This window comes from Naumovozyma castellii, chromosome 9, assembly GCF_000237345.1.
Source record: "Naumovozyma castellii chromosome 9, complete genome".
Classification (NCBI taxonomy): Eukaryota; Fungi; Ascomycota; class Saccharomycetes; order Saccharomycetales; family Saccharomycetaceae; genus Naumovozyma; species Naumovozyma castellii.
This window is the reverse complement of record NC_016499.1, coordinates 325,526-340,569: the sequence shown is the minus strand read 5'-3', so window position 1 is coordinate 340,569 and position 15,044 is coordinate 325,526. Positions and strand designations below refer to the sequence as shown.

Sequence of the window (15,044 nt, the reverse complement as noted above, 5' to 3'; positions counted from 1 at the left end):
TTATAGTCCCACATCGATTGAGGTAATTTCGAGTCATACAAGTGAAAAACGCTGGGCACGCATGTAAACGAAGAAATTCTGACGTCTTCGCAGAAAACCAAGAAAACGGACCTAAGGTGAAAAAAATCGAAAAAGGGAAACAACAAATAGGGAGCAAGGTCATAGGCATGACCGCCAATGGACCTCCTATATTAATACGAAAATCCAAACAAATAATAAACATTGCATAGAGTGAATAACTAACCTATTCAGTCGCATTTAAACGAATTATTGACTTGAAAATAGACATTTTTCCATCCCAAGCCAAAAATATCAAGAAATAATCTTTCAGGAATTTGATATAACTGTTATGCCTCCGACAGATATACCAAAACAAATGGATGTCGCAAGTAAACCCTTATTACAGCTGAAACTATTGACTTGCCTACATCAAAATGATTTCAATACATTACAAAGTTTCATAGCTACACAAGAGTCTGAGAATAATGCAAATGCTCAAGAAGTTTTTAGATTATTACTCCATCTCGCCGTACAAGTTGCCTCCAATGACCTTGTTGAACGTATCATTAAGGATTATGTAAACTCACCAGAGAAGAACCCTCCATTGAAACTAGATTTAAATGCTCAAGATGAAAATGGGAACACCGCATTACATCTGGCGGCAGCACAATCACGCTCAGAAGTGATAACATTACTATTAGACCAACCTCAGATTAATGAATGCATAGTTAATGATGCTGGTCTTTTACCTGTTGAAATGTGTAAAGATTTGAATATTGCGCAAATGATGCAAATAAGAAGATCTAATTATTTAAGTGCTGTCTCCAAGGAATTGAAAATGGCATTCCAAGAAAATAAGATTGATAAATTGGAAGCAATTCTACACAATCCAAGGAATATTGACGTTTTTAACGTGGATTATTTTGATCCAGAAACAGGTGATACATTATTGCATACTGCCGTTAGGGAAAGAAATTTAGCACTATGTTCATGGTTATTACAACATGATTGCAACTGTTGTAAACGGAATTTTAATGGGAAACTACCTATTGATTTATTGAAAGAAAGACCCTTAACAAAGAAACTAATGAAGGATACCCTTGATGCTAACAAACACCGTGAAGTGGACCATGAAATAAAGACATTATTAGAGAAGAGTAATAAAGAACAAGGTGCCTCCACTATGCCAGAAGGACCTCCGACATACAGAGGTTATTTGAAAAAATACACAAATTTTGCACAAGGTTATAAATTACGTTATTTTGTTCTAGATGCAGATGGGAAATTATCTTATTATAAAGACCAAGAATCTACAAAGAAGAAATGCCGTGGTTTATTGGATTTATCCACATGTAACATTCATTTAAACTCATCTGAGAAATTGAAATTTGAATTAATTGGAGGAAAAAATGTTAGAGCTAGATGGCAATTGAAGGCTAACCATCGTGTAGAGGCAAACAAATGGGTTTGGGCTCTTCAAAGTGCTATAAGATACTTAAAGGACAAAAATATGATGAAAAAGAATAATAATGTTGTTCCACCATCACTAGCTATACCACGCACCAATAAGCCTGCACCATTATCCCCCCGTAGGAGTCTCGGTAGTAAACCAAGCTCTCCACTACAACAACAGGTACCAATGTCTGGAAGAGTAGCTTCATTTGGACGGCCACGTAGACCAAGTAATTCTCTGTCAGTGGCATCGAGTGAAGTTGAGCTTAGTGACAACTTAACACAATCCGGTAAATCCTACGTAAACAAGATGATTGAAAACAGAATAGAATCCTCATCAACACCCATATCATTACATTCGAGGAATCCAACTGTAGAGTCCTTCCAACCGGTGAAATTAAGTGATACTTTGACTAATCATACGATACCTTCTTTGAAGAATACACTTCTCACTTCAGTTGCATCGATTGATACACGTAATAGTATTGAGTCGCAATATGATGAAGATGATGAAATCGATAATGTTATTCAAGATAATACCAATTCTGATGAAGAAGGTGAAGGTGGAGTAGGGACTAAAGCTGATAAAGATGAAGAATATTTAAAAGTTGAATATGGTCCATATACTGAAAAATTGAACATGTTTCAAAATTCAATCTCGATGGAATTGAAATCTATATCAGAATTATTACTGTCTGATAGGATTCCTGACCAACAAATTTTGGATGTTGTAAAAGTTTCCTTAACTAATGTGACAAGATCTTTTGAAGAAATGAACCAATTGACTGCAGATAGAGATAAGACTTTAGTCAGTATGCTCACAAAACAACGTGATATCAATAATATTTGGATTCAATCAGTCAAGGATTTAGAGAAGGAATTAATGGAAAAGAGTGAACGTTTGCAATCTCTGGGTAAAGAGAGAAGAATCTTGAAGAAAACCTTCCAGAAGAAGGTTTTGGAGGCAAAAGAGACACAGGATGAAAGAAACCAAGAAAGTGCCAATTCATCTGATATAGAAGATGTAGAAAGTGATACTTCTGATACTTTGGAAGAAATTGCCAAATTTATTAGCGCCACTAAGGAAGAGGATGAGAATTCTGATGTTGATGAATTTTTTGATGCTGAAGAATTATTATCGGAGTCTAAGATGAAACTAGGGCAGGAAAATGAATCAGGTAAACAAAATGAGCCAGAAGCTAATTTGATAGAAATCCAACCTCTTGAACCAGAGATGGAGAAGCATCTTCCAGTGGAGGAAAATAAGAATATTCAACCAATGACAAGCCCAACCATGGATAGAGAACTTGAGGATAAGACTTCAACTAAGTCAAAGAAAGAAATTGTAAAGACAGAACCAACGCATCATTTAATTGCAGCTAACGATATTCAAAAGAAAAAGGAATTATTAATAGTTAAACAAGGTTCATTTTTAGGATATGAAGATGGTACAAGGAAACGTTTGGCTCTGGATAAAGATGAAAGGCCGAAGATTAGTTTATGGGGTGTATTGAAATCGATGGTTGGGAAAGATATGACAAGAATGACCTTGCCTGTGACATTCAATGAACCGACGTCATTATTACAAAGAGTTACTGAAGATTTAGAATACTCTGAATTATTAGATCAGGCTGCTACTTTCGAAGATTCCACTCTAAGGTTATTGTACATTGCTGTGTTTACAGCATCATCATATGCATCCACGATTGGTAGAGTGGCAAAACCATTTAATCCATTATTGGGGGAAACGTACGAATATTCACGTCCTGACAAACATTATAGATTCTTTACCGAGCAAGTGTCACATCATCCTCCAATATCTGCCACATGGACGGAATCACCCAAATGGGATTTCTGGGGTGAATCATATCTAGACTCTAAATTCAATGGTAGATCTTTCCAATTTAAGCATTTAGGGCTTTGGTACATTAAGATGCGTCCTGATTTGGAAAATTCCAAAGAGGAGTTGTATACATTTAAGAAACCTGATAACACTGTTATTGGTATTCTTGTTGGTAACCCACAAGTTGATAATCATGGTGAAGTTAAGATTTTGAACCATACGAATGGGGATTATTGTATTTTGAATTTTAAGGCAAGAGGTTGGAGATCATCCGGGGCATACGAAGTTAGAGGTGAAGTGTACAACAAGCAGAAAAAGAAAATGTGGGTATTAGGTGGTCATTGGAACGATTGTATATTTGCTAAGAAAGTGACGTCAAAATCTGGAGATGTTCTATCTTTGGAGAAGACTAAGACGGTCACTTCCTTTTCTGGGAAGGGCCCCACCTATGATGGATCTAAATTCTTAGTGTGGAAGGCATGTGCTAGACCAGATGCTCCATTCAACCTGACTCAGTTTGCTATCACTATGAATGCGCCTCAACCACATCTGTTACCGTGGTTAGCTCCCACGGATACGAGATTAAGACCGGATCAAAGAGCCATGGAAGATGGGAGATATGACGAAGCCGCCGAGGAAAAGCATAGATTGGAAGAGAAGCAAAGGGCGGTACGTAAGCGGAGAGAAATTGAAAATATTGAATATCATCCAAGATGGTTTACCAAAGAGGTACATCCCGTCACTAAACTTCCGTATTGGAGATATACCGGGGACTACTGGCCTCTAAGAAGGGACAAACAATTGAAAGATTGCGCCGACATTTTTTAATTGACAGCACATGTACCATACATACCTACGTACTTACTTACGTAGACACGTACTTTGTTATATTGTAATATTCAACAACGCCATGGAAGTCGAGTCATACATTCGGGTCTCGGACCGGAACTTAACGGCTGTCTTCCGCGGAGGAAACGAAAAATGTTTGCACCTATTGTTTCCACGGAAAGGTGCGGGGGTACTCGGCCGAAGTCACGTGGGCAAAATTTGTCAGCGAGAGATCACGTGACTGCCGATTTTCTAGAATATTCCAACCGAACCGCTGAAAAAGCAAGGACCCCCCTACTAAGCCAACTGGAAACCCAACTTTTGATAGATCAATCATTACGTAACAGGAAAGAATGCCAAGGAACAGCACATGATAGTTAGTATATATAAAGATGGTACCATTTTCTCTTCTGTAATTTTCTCTTTTCTTTGGCATCTTACTCTTATTGAACCAAAGACAGCTACGAATCACAAAGGGACTCGCTCTTGATAACAAAAGATTGGAGTACTAAGGAAAGAAAGCGTATTAAGTTTGCATACATCAGGCTAACTAACAAAAAAAAATCGATAACCCTCTATAATCTCTTTTTGTTCAGAAAGTTAATATTTGATATATTAAAATAAAGAACCAAGAGACTACAGAAAAGCAAACCAAACCTAAATTGTCTAAAGAAGTTTTACAACCTATTTCAAATCAAGAAGAAATTCTAAATATGGCTTCCACCGACTTATTCCTCAGAAGGACATTAACTGACGTTCTCGAAGATGAACTTTACCATCTAAATTCTGACTGCTATCAGGATACATCTGTCTATCCAACTTATTATAATGCTGCTCAACTTCCTTTGAAAGAAAGGTTATGCAATAGTCAATTATCATTATGTTCTCCATCCTCTTCTAGTAATACCCAAGCAAACACATCAACTAATTCACCAGCTGCTTCAGTCATCGCTAATAATGAGAATCCAACAAGCTACTTCAATGTGAATCTACAAGATCTTAACATGTTTAGCAAATATGCTGATCCTTCATTAACGACAACGACAACCAAGGATAAGGAAAGGGAAAAGAAGAACAATATTAATAAGCTGAATTTTCATATCCAAAGAAATCATAGGAATCTACTAGCCAAAGTGAAAACGATAAATCTACGGAGTATACAGAAGGAACCAAGACCCAATGAAAGTGCTCCCTTTGTTAGTAATATTATAAATGGTCCAGTAACCAGTTCTGTTGAAGAACCTATTAAGATGAGTACAGAGGTATTTGATAACATCTACAAGGATATAAACGTTACTACACCAGATTCTGATAATACATTTTCAATGAATGAAACAAATCAAGATTTAGATTTCTTAGATACGATAGACGAGACCAAATTTGATTGGCCTTTGAGGGACAATACCCTTAAGGGTACTGATACTAAGGTAATATTTGATAATGAATTTAAAGAAGAAATGGATGAGGACGAAGAAGATTCTGATCTTGACGATGACATGGAACTCTCACCATTGTCAGAAAGTGATTTCAAATCTTCACAATTAGTTGACAATGAAAATACTTACCATCATCAATCAATGATACCTACACCTTTGACTAGTGAAAACTCCTCACCAAGAGAATCTTTGAAACCAGTGATAACTCTCCCATCCTCATCATCTACATCGAATAAACCAATTTCCAATCTTAAATTGAATATACCGAAAGATTTCACTATGAAATCGAATGAAGAAAAGAGGAAAGAATCGTTAATTGAAGAACTAAGGAAATCATCATATTCCATAAAGAAACCTGCTTCAATAGAAGAATCTTTAAAAGCAATAACGGAATCTTCAACAGATGAGACATACACATGCAGAATAATAAACTTAACTACTAATGAACCTTGTTGTGCTCAATTTTCAAGATCGTATGATTTGACGAGACACCAAAATACTATCCATGCTTCAAAGAAGACAGTATTCCGTTGTTCTGAATGTATTAAGTCTTTAGGAAATGAAGGTTACGATAAGACTTTTTCAAGGTTGGATGCTTTGACAAGACATATTAAATCTAAGCACGATGATTTATCAACTATTGAACGTAAGCAAGTGACTAAATTTGCTAAGGAAAACATTGGATATGTTATCGGTTAAACTGGTTAATGGTTTTTTTCCCTTCTTTTTTTTTTGATACAACTTTATACGCATTCTATAGACTATATTAATAAATAGAAAAGCTTATTTGTCATTTCACATCATCTTATATAGAGAACTTTGATAGAAGAAACCAAAGCTTATTATGTTTTGAGACTTTACAAGAAAAAACGCCTATATAAACTCGTTCAGGGCATACAAGCCTATATAATCGATAAGATTAACCCTAGAGATATTGTTATTTATCTTTTTTTAATGGCGAAAGTGAAGCTGCTTCCTTCATAAAAGAAAATGGTTTTCTTCTTATTTACCCTGAAAATGTGTTATTGGGAATGAATTAACCCTAGGGGTTTACCCTGAAAATCCAACAGACACCCCTTGCTTACTTAACATTTTCCTCGATGAATGTGACTCTTCGTCTTTATCCTTTGGCAACTGTACACAGTTTTATATAAAGAACACTCTCGTCAGACACACTCTTTTTAGACATTGTTACTCGTCTTAATTGAGAACTAACTGATAAATTCAAACAAGTATATACTAACAATGGCTGACAACCCAGATAGAACGCAAACACCAATAATCTTTGCACCAAAGACATATCAATATGATAAATCCACTTTGAAGGAAGCAGACCTTCTCCCTGATCCAATTGATCAATTCACGAAATGGTTCGAGGAAGCCAAGAAGGATCCTCGAGAAACACTGCCTGAAGCAATCACTTTTGCCTCTGCTGAATTACCTAGTGGTAGAGTCTCATCAAGAATCTTATTATTTAAGGAATTAGATCACCGTGGGTTCACCATCTATTCCAATTGGATGACTTCTAGAAAAGCCGAGGATATCAAGTCAAACCCACATGGTGCCATTAATTTCTTTTGGAAGGATTTACAAAGACAAGTTAGAGTGGAAGGTCTTACGGAGCATGTCAATCGTGAAACCTCAGAACGTTACTTCCACACGAGACCTCGTGGTTCCAAGATCGGTGCCTGGGCCTCACCTCAATCGAAAGAATTGAAAGACAGAGCCGAATTGGATGAATTAGCAAAGAAGAACGCAGAAAGATTCGTGAATGTAGAAGATATACCATGTCCAGATTATTGGGGTGGGTTAAGAATTGTTCCCTTAGAAATTGAATTCTGGCAGGGAAGACCAAATCGTTTGCATGATCGTTTTGTTTACAGAAGAGCTTCAGAGCACGATCCATGGAAGATCGTAAGATTGGCACCATGATCTATCTATTTATCTATCTATATGTAGATACTCTATATGGTATTTAATATAATAGTTGATGTCAAGAAATTTTTCACTTTTACTTTTTCTTTTGAGGGGCGGATCTTTTTCTCGAGATTGTGAAAATTTTCCAAGGAAATGGCGATGAGGAAAAGTCTATAAAGGGAGGCCTAATCTATAGTTTATAAGCCAGTTCTTATTCAACACTTATTAGAAAAGCAAACCAATAAACATGCCAGCTAGTAAGACCTCCACCACCGATTCTGCCACCGACAAGCAGAAACTAAGCCACACGGAACAACATTATTTCGATTCCTACGATCATTATGGTATCCACGAGGAAATGTTACAAGATTCCGTGCGTACCTTATCCTATAGAAACGCCATCATTCAAAACAAAGACCTATTCAAGGATAAGGTCGTTTTAGATGTTGGTTGTGGTACAGGGATCTTGTCCATGTTTGCTGCCAAGCACGGTGCCAAGCATGTCATCGGTGTTGATATGTCCAGCATCATTGAAATGGCCCGTGAATTAGTTGAATTAAACGGGTTTTCAGACAAGATTACTTTATTACGTGGTAAATTGGAAGATGTCGTGCTACCCTACGATAAAGTTGATATTATTATCTCGGAATGGATGGGTTATTTCTTACTTTACGAGTCCATGTTAGATACTGTTCTTTATGCTCGTGATCGTTATCTTGTGGAAGACGGGTTGATTTTCCCAGATAAATGTTCAATCCATATTGCTGGGTTAGAAGATTCCGAGTTCAAGCAAGAAAAGATGAATTATTGGCATGATGTGTATGGATTTGATTATTCTCCATTCATCCCATTAATCATGAAAGAACCTATTGTAGACACAGTGGATAACAATCTAGTGAACACTACAAGATGTAAATTAATCGAATTCGATTTGAATACTGTGAAATTGGAAGATCTTTCTTTTAAGGCTGATTTTAAAGTGGAAGCTAAGAGACAAGATTGGATCAATGGTGTCATTTGTTGGTTTGACACTGTATTCCCTGCTCCAAAAGGGGAAACTCCAATTACTTTCTCCACAGGTGCTCATGCGCCATATACTCATTGGAAGCAAACCGTGTTTTACTTAGCTGATGATTTGGAATGTGAAGCAGGTGATATTCTAAAGGGTACAGTGACGTGTTCTCCAAACAACCGTAACAATAGAGACTTGGATGTCAAGATTGACTACGATTTCATTGCCAAGGGTGTTGCTGGCGCCGAAAGATCGAAGAAGAATGAAAATACATATTTAATGCATTAGCCTAGCTACTTATCTTATCTAATAATCCCATTCTGTAACATTTGTGTATATTAATCAAATCATTATTATCGTTATTATTATTATTATTATTATTATTATGTAAGTATATACTATATTGAGTTGTTTCCGCGTGGCCAATGAGAGCGCGGAAAGTTGATGAACGGTATTTTCCCATGTTAATAAAGGATGGATTTCTCCCTGACGAACCGAAGAGTTGTTTCTTCAAGATTGTGAACGTCACATTGAAAAGGATAGACGAAGGAATTTATTGCGTTTCGTGTTCTAGCTCAAATAAGGTAAACAATACTAAAAGAAATAGACCAGTATGCTTTCAAGAACAATCACTAATGTCGTGCGTTCACCTGTGGTAGGAGTTTACGGAATGAACTGCATTCGTCCTCAAATGGCAAGAAACTACGCTACTTTAAAGGAAGTGGAGACTCGTTTGAAATCTATCAAGAATATCGAAAAGATTACCAAAACAATGAAAATTGTTGCTTCTACAAGATTGGGTAAGGCACAAAAGGCTAAAGCGACCGCTAATAAAGTTGACGAGGCAGATCAACAATTCTATAAGAATGCAGAAACTAAATCATTAGTCAGTGAAGACGCACAAGAACCTCCAAAGGAATTGCTTATTGCAATTACTTCCGACAAAGGTTTATGTGGGTCCATTCATTCTCAATTAGCAAAAAGTGTCAGAAGACATTTAGTCAATGCGCCTAACGCAGATATTGTTGTCATTGGAGATAAGATTAAGATGCAATTACTAAGAAGTAACCCTGATAATATTAAGTTGGCGTTCAATGGTGTCGGTAAAGATGCTCCAACGTTCCAAGAATCAGCCTCTATAGTTGACAAAATTTTGAGTGAATTTGATACTCGTTCATATCCAAAGATATCAATCTATTTCAACGACCCAATTAGTTCGTTATCGTTCGAATGTATGCACAAGCCCCTTTTCAATCCGGAAGCCATTGAAAAGTCACCTGCATATGGTAAATTTGATATTGATAATGACGCAAACGTTTCAGCTGATTTATTTGAATATACTTTTACAACTCAAATCTTTACTGCCATGGCAAAGGGACATGCAGCTGAGATTTCAGCTAGAAGAACTGCAATGGATAATGCATCTAAGAATGCAGGGGATATGATCACAAGATATTCTATTCTATACAATAGAACAAGACAAGCTGTTATCACTAATGAATTGGTCGATATTATTACCGGTGCCTCCACATTGGATTAAATGTGCCAAATAGATTTTATATTTGTTTCAATTATATATCAGACCAAAAGTAAATATGGAAAAATGCCAATATATATTCATACTTTCTCGTACTAACTATTTTTTGCATGCTTGTCCAACTTCAATGTCGTTTCATAGGTTTCCATACCGTCTTATCTATGTTTCAAATTCGTCGCGCGTCACTAATAAAATGAAGAACAAACAACAACAGAAACTTGGTGGTATAAAAGGAAAGAGAAATGCCAACAGTTACAACTCTTGAACCTTCCTTTAACTCTTTAATAATCATTACAAACAAAAAAACTCAAAAGAGTCTAAAGAAATCGAAATATTACCGAAATGTCAATAACTGCCCTCTGGTTCTGTGTCAAACGTATGCCAAGAATCTTAGCCCTAATCTTCAATTTGATAACAATATTTTTAACAATATTTTTATTAGTGGGCTGTTATAACATGGCAAATCAAGCAACTTTCCTAACGCGTTATGAATTTGATCAATCTTCGCCATTTTATTCAGTTATAAAATCATCCTTTGCTGCGGGAAATAAGACTACTGGTTTAGAGAAAGTTGTCATTAAGTCAGGTTATATGGGAATCTGCCTTGAAGATGTCCCAAGAGTATATAACTTTCAAGGTCAAGAGGCAACTGAAGCATGTTTCTCCAGAAAGTCGGTTTCCAACAATTCTCTGTTCACTGATCTTTCTATCGAACTTTTCAATATTCCATCGACATCAAACAACAAGTCAACTTCCAATAAATCATCCACACCAGTGAAATTAAACATTCTACAGCTTGCGCAGATGACTTCAGTAAACGTTGTCCACCCATATATACTAATGGCAACTATTATTCTAACCATTATCCTATTTCTTTTAATCCTTTATGCTATAGTTCCAAGTTTACCATTCAAAATATATTTAAGCAGGTTCACCTTAATTTTAAGTCCCGTGTTGGTTCTCATATGGGGACTTGGATCAATATGGGCCCATGTTGGGATTCGTGCAAGTTATAAATTTATACCTGCAGCTAGCATGGGTATCATTAAGGTTCACAAGGGTAAGAAATCAGCAACAATGACATGGTTTAGTTTTGCATTCTTACTAATAGACTGTATCATTTTATGGGCTTTGTATTTGAGGGACAGAAAGAACCTGGATGAAGAAATTGATAAGGTAAATGCAACAAAAAATAGCAATCCTTATGACTATTATGGAGGGTCCAGTTCTTCAAATTCATCAAGTCTGCATTCAAAGGTATGAAAAGAGCTTGCGCTAACCTTTTCTTGAACATTAACTTTTCCAAAATATTAGAGAAAATAGATATTTTTATTTAAATTCATATACATAACAGACTCAAAAAGACATCATCATCATATTGGACCTGTCCTTCTTCCTGTTAATTAGCTGTTTAGACAGTCATTTCACAATTTTTAACAATGCGTTTTTTTGCTAGACGCAGATGAAATTTATGACACGGTTAATTTCAAGATACACAACTCAGGCAACCAATTTAGGAGGTGTCCATATTAGTGAAACACTAGAGAGTCAAGATCATCGAAACGTCCTGTTCAGTATGGCAGCAAGTTTGAGATGTCTGAACAATACAAAGCTGGTCTTTAAGGTTCCCTTGTTTATCATTATGAGGATACTGACTTTGCTTTTTAGATTGGTGCGTATCATTCTTTCGCCAATTAGCTATTTGGTGAATTATTACCTTGGAGATTATTTCCACGGTTTAAATGAGAGAAATAGAATCAAAGAAGATTGGTATATTATCCCATATTTCCTTAAATCGGTCTTTCTGTATATCATATCCGTGAAGAGACACAGGTTCCAAACATGGTACATATTTATTAATCAGGTTGAAAAAAATGGAGACCGATTAGCCATTCGTTATGCTAGTCCACTTAAACAGAAAGGTGAATACGCTTTAGAAAGTTATACTTATAAGGAGACATATGATATCGTCTTAAGATTGTCACATATATTGTCGTACACCTATAATGTTCAAGCTGGGGATTGTGTAGGTATTGATTGTACAAACAAGCCACTATTCATATTTCTTTGGTTAGCATTCTGGAATATTGGTGCTGTACCTGCCTTTGTGAACTATAATGCAATCGGTAATCCATTGGTGCATTCACTTAGAATTTCTAATATATCGCAAGTATTTATTGATCCTGAAGCAAGCGCAAATATAGTCAAGACCGAAGAAGAGATTAAAAATGCACTACCCAATATTAAATTGAATTATTTAGATGAAGCAGATTTGTCACACACATTATTAAATCCATCATCTCCCACATTCCTTCAAGATGAAAAATTAAGATCACCAAGTAATCTAACTGATTTCAAGCCTGCTATGTTAATCTATACATCAGGTACCACAGGCCTTCCAAAATCTGCAATTATGTCGTGGAGGAAAGCTGCCATTGGATGTCAGTTGTTTGGTTATGTTTTACATATGAATAATGAAAGTACTGTTTTCACTGGGATGCCATTATTTCACTCGACAGCTGCCTTACTAGGTGTATGTGCAGTTATCTCGCAGGGTGGTTGTATAGCGATTGCCAACAAATTTTCAGCTACGAACTTCTGGAAGCAGGCATACCTTACAGAGGCAACTCACATTCAATATGTTGGTGAAGTCTGTAGATATTTACTTCATACTCCTGTTTCAAAATATGAATCTATGCATTGTGTAAAGGTTGCATATGGTAACGGGTTAAGGCCTGATATTTGGCAAAAATTTAGAGAGAGATTCCATATTGAAGTTATTGGTGAATTTTATGCTGCAACAGAGGCACCTTTCGCAACTACAAGTTTTCAGAGAGGTACTTTTGGTATTGGTGCTTGTAGAAATTATGGTACAATTATCCAGTGGTTCTTATCTTTACAACAAACGTTAGTTAAAATGGATCCTAATGATGATTCAGTGATCTACAGAAATAAAAAAGGTTTCTGTGAAGTGGCTCCAGTTGGAGAACCGGGCGAAATGCTAATGAGGATTTTTTTCCCAAGAAAACCTGAAACCTCCTTTCAAGGTTATTTAGGTAATGAGAGGGAAACCAAGTCGAAAGTTATACGTAACGTCTTCAGAAAAGGTGATGCATGGTATAGATGTGGTGATTTATTAAAATCAGATGAATATGGATTATGGTATTTCCTAGATAGAATGGGAGACACCTTTAGATGGAAATCAGAAAATGTATCTACTACCGAAGTTGAAGATGAAGTACTATTAAGTAATGAAAATAAAATATCACAAGTTGTGGTTGTTGGGATTAAGGTTCCAAAATACGAAGGCAGAGCAGGGTTTGCAGTCTTGAAATTGACAACTGATAGAGATATTCATACAATATCTGATGAAGAAAATCTTGCGATGTTAAATGGTATGTTACCATTCTTAAACCAATCTCTTCCAAAATACGCCTTACCTTTATTTGTTAAACTTGTCAATGAAATAAAGATGACTGATAACCATAAGGTGCTAAAGAAACTGTACAGAGATCAGAAACTTCCTGCAGGGGCAAATGGGAAAGATAAAATATACTGGCTACGTGATTATAAGGAATATAAGGTTCTAACAAATGAGGATTGGTTCGGAATTGAATCTCAATCTTTAAAGTTATGAAGTTTTCATAAAAAATAGACAATGTTTTTTTTACACATCTATAAACATAATGTTATATGTAGAATTTAGAGAGACCGTTTTAATAAATGCACGAAGAAAACTTTTGAAGGAGCCCATACGAAGGGATATTAGAATATGGACATGTAGACGATTATCAACACAAACATAAGTGTGCATATTGGTAATAGCAGGGCTCCATAAAATTCAAGCGGATTAATCTTAAAGGAATTAACGACTGATGTTGATAGTTTTTCATCTTGATGGAAGCATCCATACTTATAATAATTTTCAAGTAGCAAGTCCTTTTCTTGCCAGACTTTATATATCCATTCAATAAATTCTTCTTCATTGTCAAGTGGAATATCTTTGATATCATACGACCTGATATAAATATCAACAAGCTTTGGATATTTACCTTCAAAGAAGATACTTTTTAGTCCATATGTGTTTTCGCCATAGTCATCTTGCTTGACGCCAGAATAACCGATTGTCACATCATATAAAATATCTAAACTTGGCTTTAATCTTTGCAATGAAAACCTTAATCCGGTCGTATGTGGCAATAAAACACATTTAAATGGGCTTCTCCCCACTTTTTTTGCATATGCCAGACTTTGATTTCTTGTATTTTCTGACAGAACAGTTCCTTCTGGGAATAGTATCAAATTATAAGGTTCAACACCAGCGTCAGCCTTCTTTATTTCTTTATCATGCAATTTCTGCATTTTGCTAATACCTCTTGCTCTGGCATCAATTTCTGTAAGCTGCTTGTCCAAAGTTCCTTTGTCACTAGCCCATTTTCTGTCCATAAATATAAAATTGAAATTCTTCATCCCATAGCCTAAGACTGGAATTTTTTCTAAAGATTTCTTTAACATAATGTAAACCTTTCCTGCAAGCGTTGAGGTGTATGCCAACCACCATAGCAATATCCAATCAGTGTAAATTTGATGGTTACAAATAGTGATCGAATTATTTCTCAATTGTGAGCAGATACGGCCCTTCTTTGGATCTCTGTAAAAAGTACTTGGTGTTATGGTTTTATTATCCGTAGTAATCCTTATGGTTGATGGTGCAACAATAGTTAAAATCGTCATTAGTATGACTATAAATGCTCTCTTAGTAGCATCCAAGAGGTGCCGTACTTTTAGCGGGTCATTGGATAACAGGAATAAACCTATGGCTTGGGCTGACAAAAGAGCCATTGTATCTTGAACAAAGATAACAATGGAAATAAAAGGAAAACAGATTTTTCTTACATTGTATCGAATCCAACCTGGATGTACCTCTTCGTTCTGTTGATGTTTTGACATGAGTTGAAAATAGAGATCTGATAACTGTTGGATTGAAGAAACTTTAAGATATAAAGAGAGTAAAGTTAA

General features: G+C 35.9%; 8 protein-coding genes across 8 annotated transcripts; 7 read left to right on the top strand and 1 right to left on the bottom strand.

Annotated features, from left to right (window-relative positions):
- Nucleotides 1–349: 349 nt before the first annotated feature.
- OSH2 (oxysterol-binding protein related protein OSH2) lies at nucleotides 350–4,123 on the top strand (the record flags this gene model as incomplete). The annotated part of the gene is made up of 1 exon (XM_003678145.1): nucleotides 350–4,123. The coding sequence occupies one exon, from the start codon at nucleotides 350–352 to the stop codon at nucleotides 4,121–4,123; it is 3,774 nt and encodes a 1,257-aa protein (XP_003678193.1).
- A 713-nt stretch (nucleotides 4,124–4,836) lies between these two features.
- On the top strand, nucleotides 4,837–6,258 carry RPN4 (stress-regulated transcription factor RPN4; the record flags this gene model as incomplete). The annotated part of the gene is made up of 1 exon (XM_003678144.1): nucleotides 4,837–6,258. One exon carries the CDS (start codon nucleotides 4,837–4,839, stop codon nucleotides 6,256–6,258), a length of 1,422 nt encoding a protein of 473 aa, XP_003678192.1.
- Nucleotides 6,259–6,804: 546 nt separating this feature from the next.
- PDX3 (pyridoxamine-phosphate oxidase PDX3) lies at nucleotides 6,805–7,491 on the top strand (the record flags this gene model as incomplete). The annotated part of the gene is made up of 1 exon (XM_003678143.1): nucleotides 6,805–7,491. The coding sequence occupies one exon, from the start codon at nucleotides 6,805–6,807 to the stop codon at nucleotides 7,489–7,491; it is 687 nt and encodes a 228-aa protein (XP_003678191.1).
- A 232-nt stretch (nucleotides 7,492–7,723) lies between these two features.
- Nucleotides 7,724–8,776, top strand: NCAS0I01800 (uncharacterized protein; the record flags this gene model as incomplete). The annotated part of the gene is made up of 1 exon (XM_003678142.1): nucleotides 7,724–8,776. The coding sequence occupies one exon, from the start codon at nucleotides 7,724–7,726 to the stop codon at nucleotides 8,774–8,776; it is 1,053 nt and encodes a 350-aa protein (XP_003678190.1).
- A 325-nt stretch (nucleotides 8,777–9,101) lies between these two features.
- Nucleotides 9,102–10,028, top strand: ATP3 (F1F0 ATP synthase subunit gamma; the record flags this gene model as incomplete). The annotated part of the gene is made up of 1 exon (XM_003678141.1): nucleotides 9,102–10,028. One exon carries the CDS (start codon nucleotides 9,102–9,104, stop codon nucleotides 10,026–10,028), a length of 927 nt encoding a protein of 308 aa, XP_003678189.1.
- Nucleotides 10,029–10,367: 339 nt separating this feature from the next.
- On the top strand, nucleotides 10,368–11,288 carry FIG1 (Fig1p; the record flags this gene model as incomplete). The annotated part of the gene is made up of 1 exon (XM_003678140.1): nucleotides 10,368–11,288. The coding sequence occupies one exon, from the start codon at nucleotides 10,368–10,370 to the stop codon at nucleotides 11,286–11,288; it is 921 nt and encodes a 306-aa protein (XP_003678188.1).
- Nucleotides 11,289–11,487: 199 nt separating this feature from the next.
- Nucleotides 11,488–13,662, top strand: FAT1 (long-chain fatty acid transporter FAT1; the record flags this gene model as incomplete). Its single annotated transcript, XM_003678139.1, has 1 exon — nucleotides 11,488–13,662. One exon carries the CDS (start codon nucleotides 11,488–11,490, stop codon nucleotides 13,660–13,662), a length of 2,175 nt encoding a protein of 724 aa, XP_003678187.1.
- A 128-nt stretch (nucleotides 13,663–13,790) lies between these two features.
- CST26 (putative acyltransferase) lies at nucleotides 13,791–14,975 on the bottom strand (the record flags this gene model as incomplete). Its single annotated transcript, XM_003678138.1, has 1 exon — nucleotides 13,791–14,975. The coding sequence occupies one exon, from the start codon at nucleotides 14,973–14,975 to the stop codon at nucleotides 13,791–13,793; it is 1,185 nt and encodes a 394-aa protein (XP_003678186.1).
- Nucleotides 14,976–15,044: the final 69 nt, after the last annotated feature.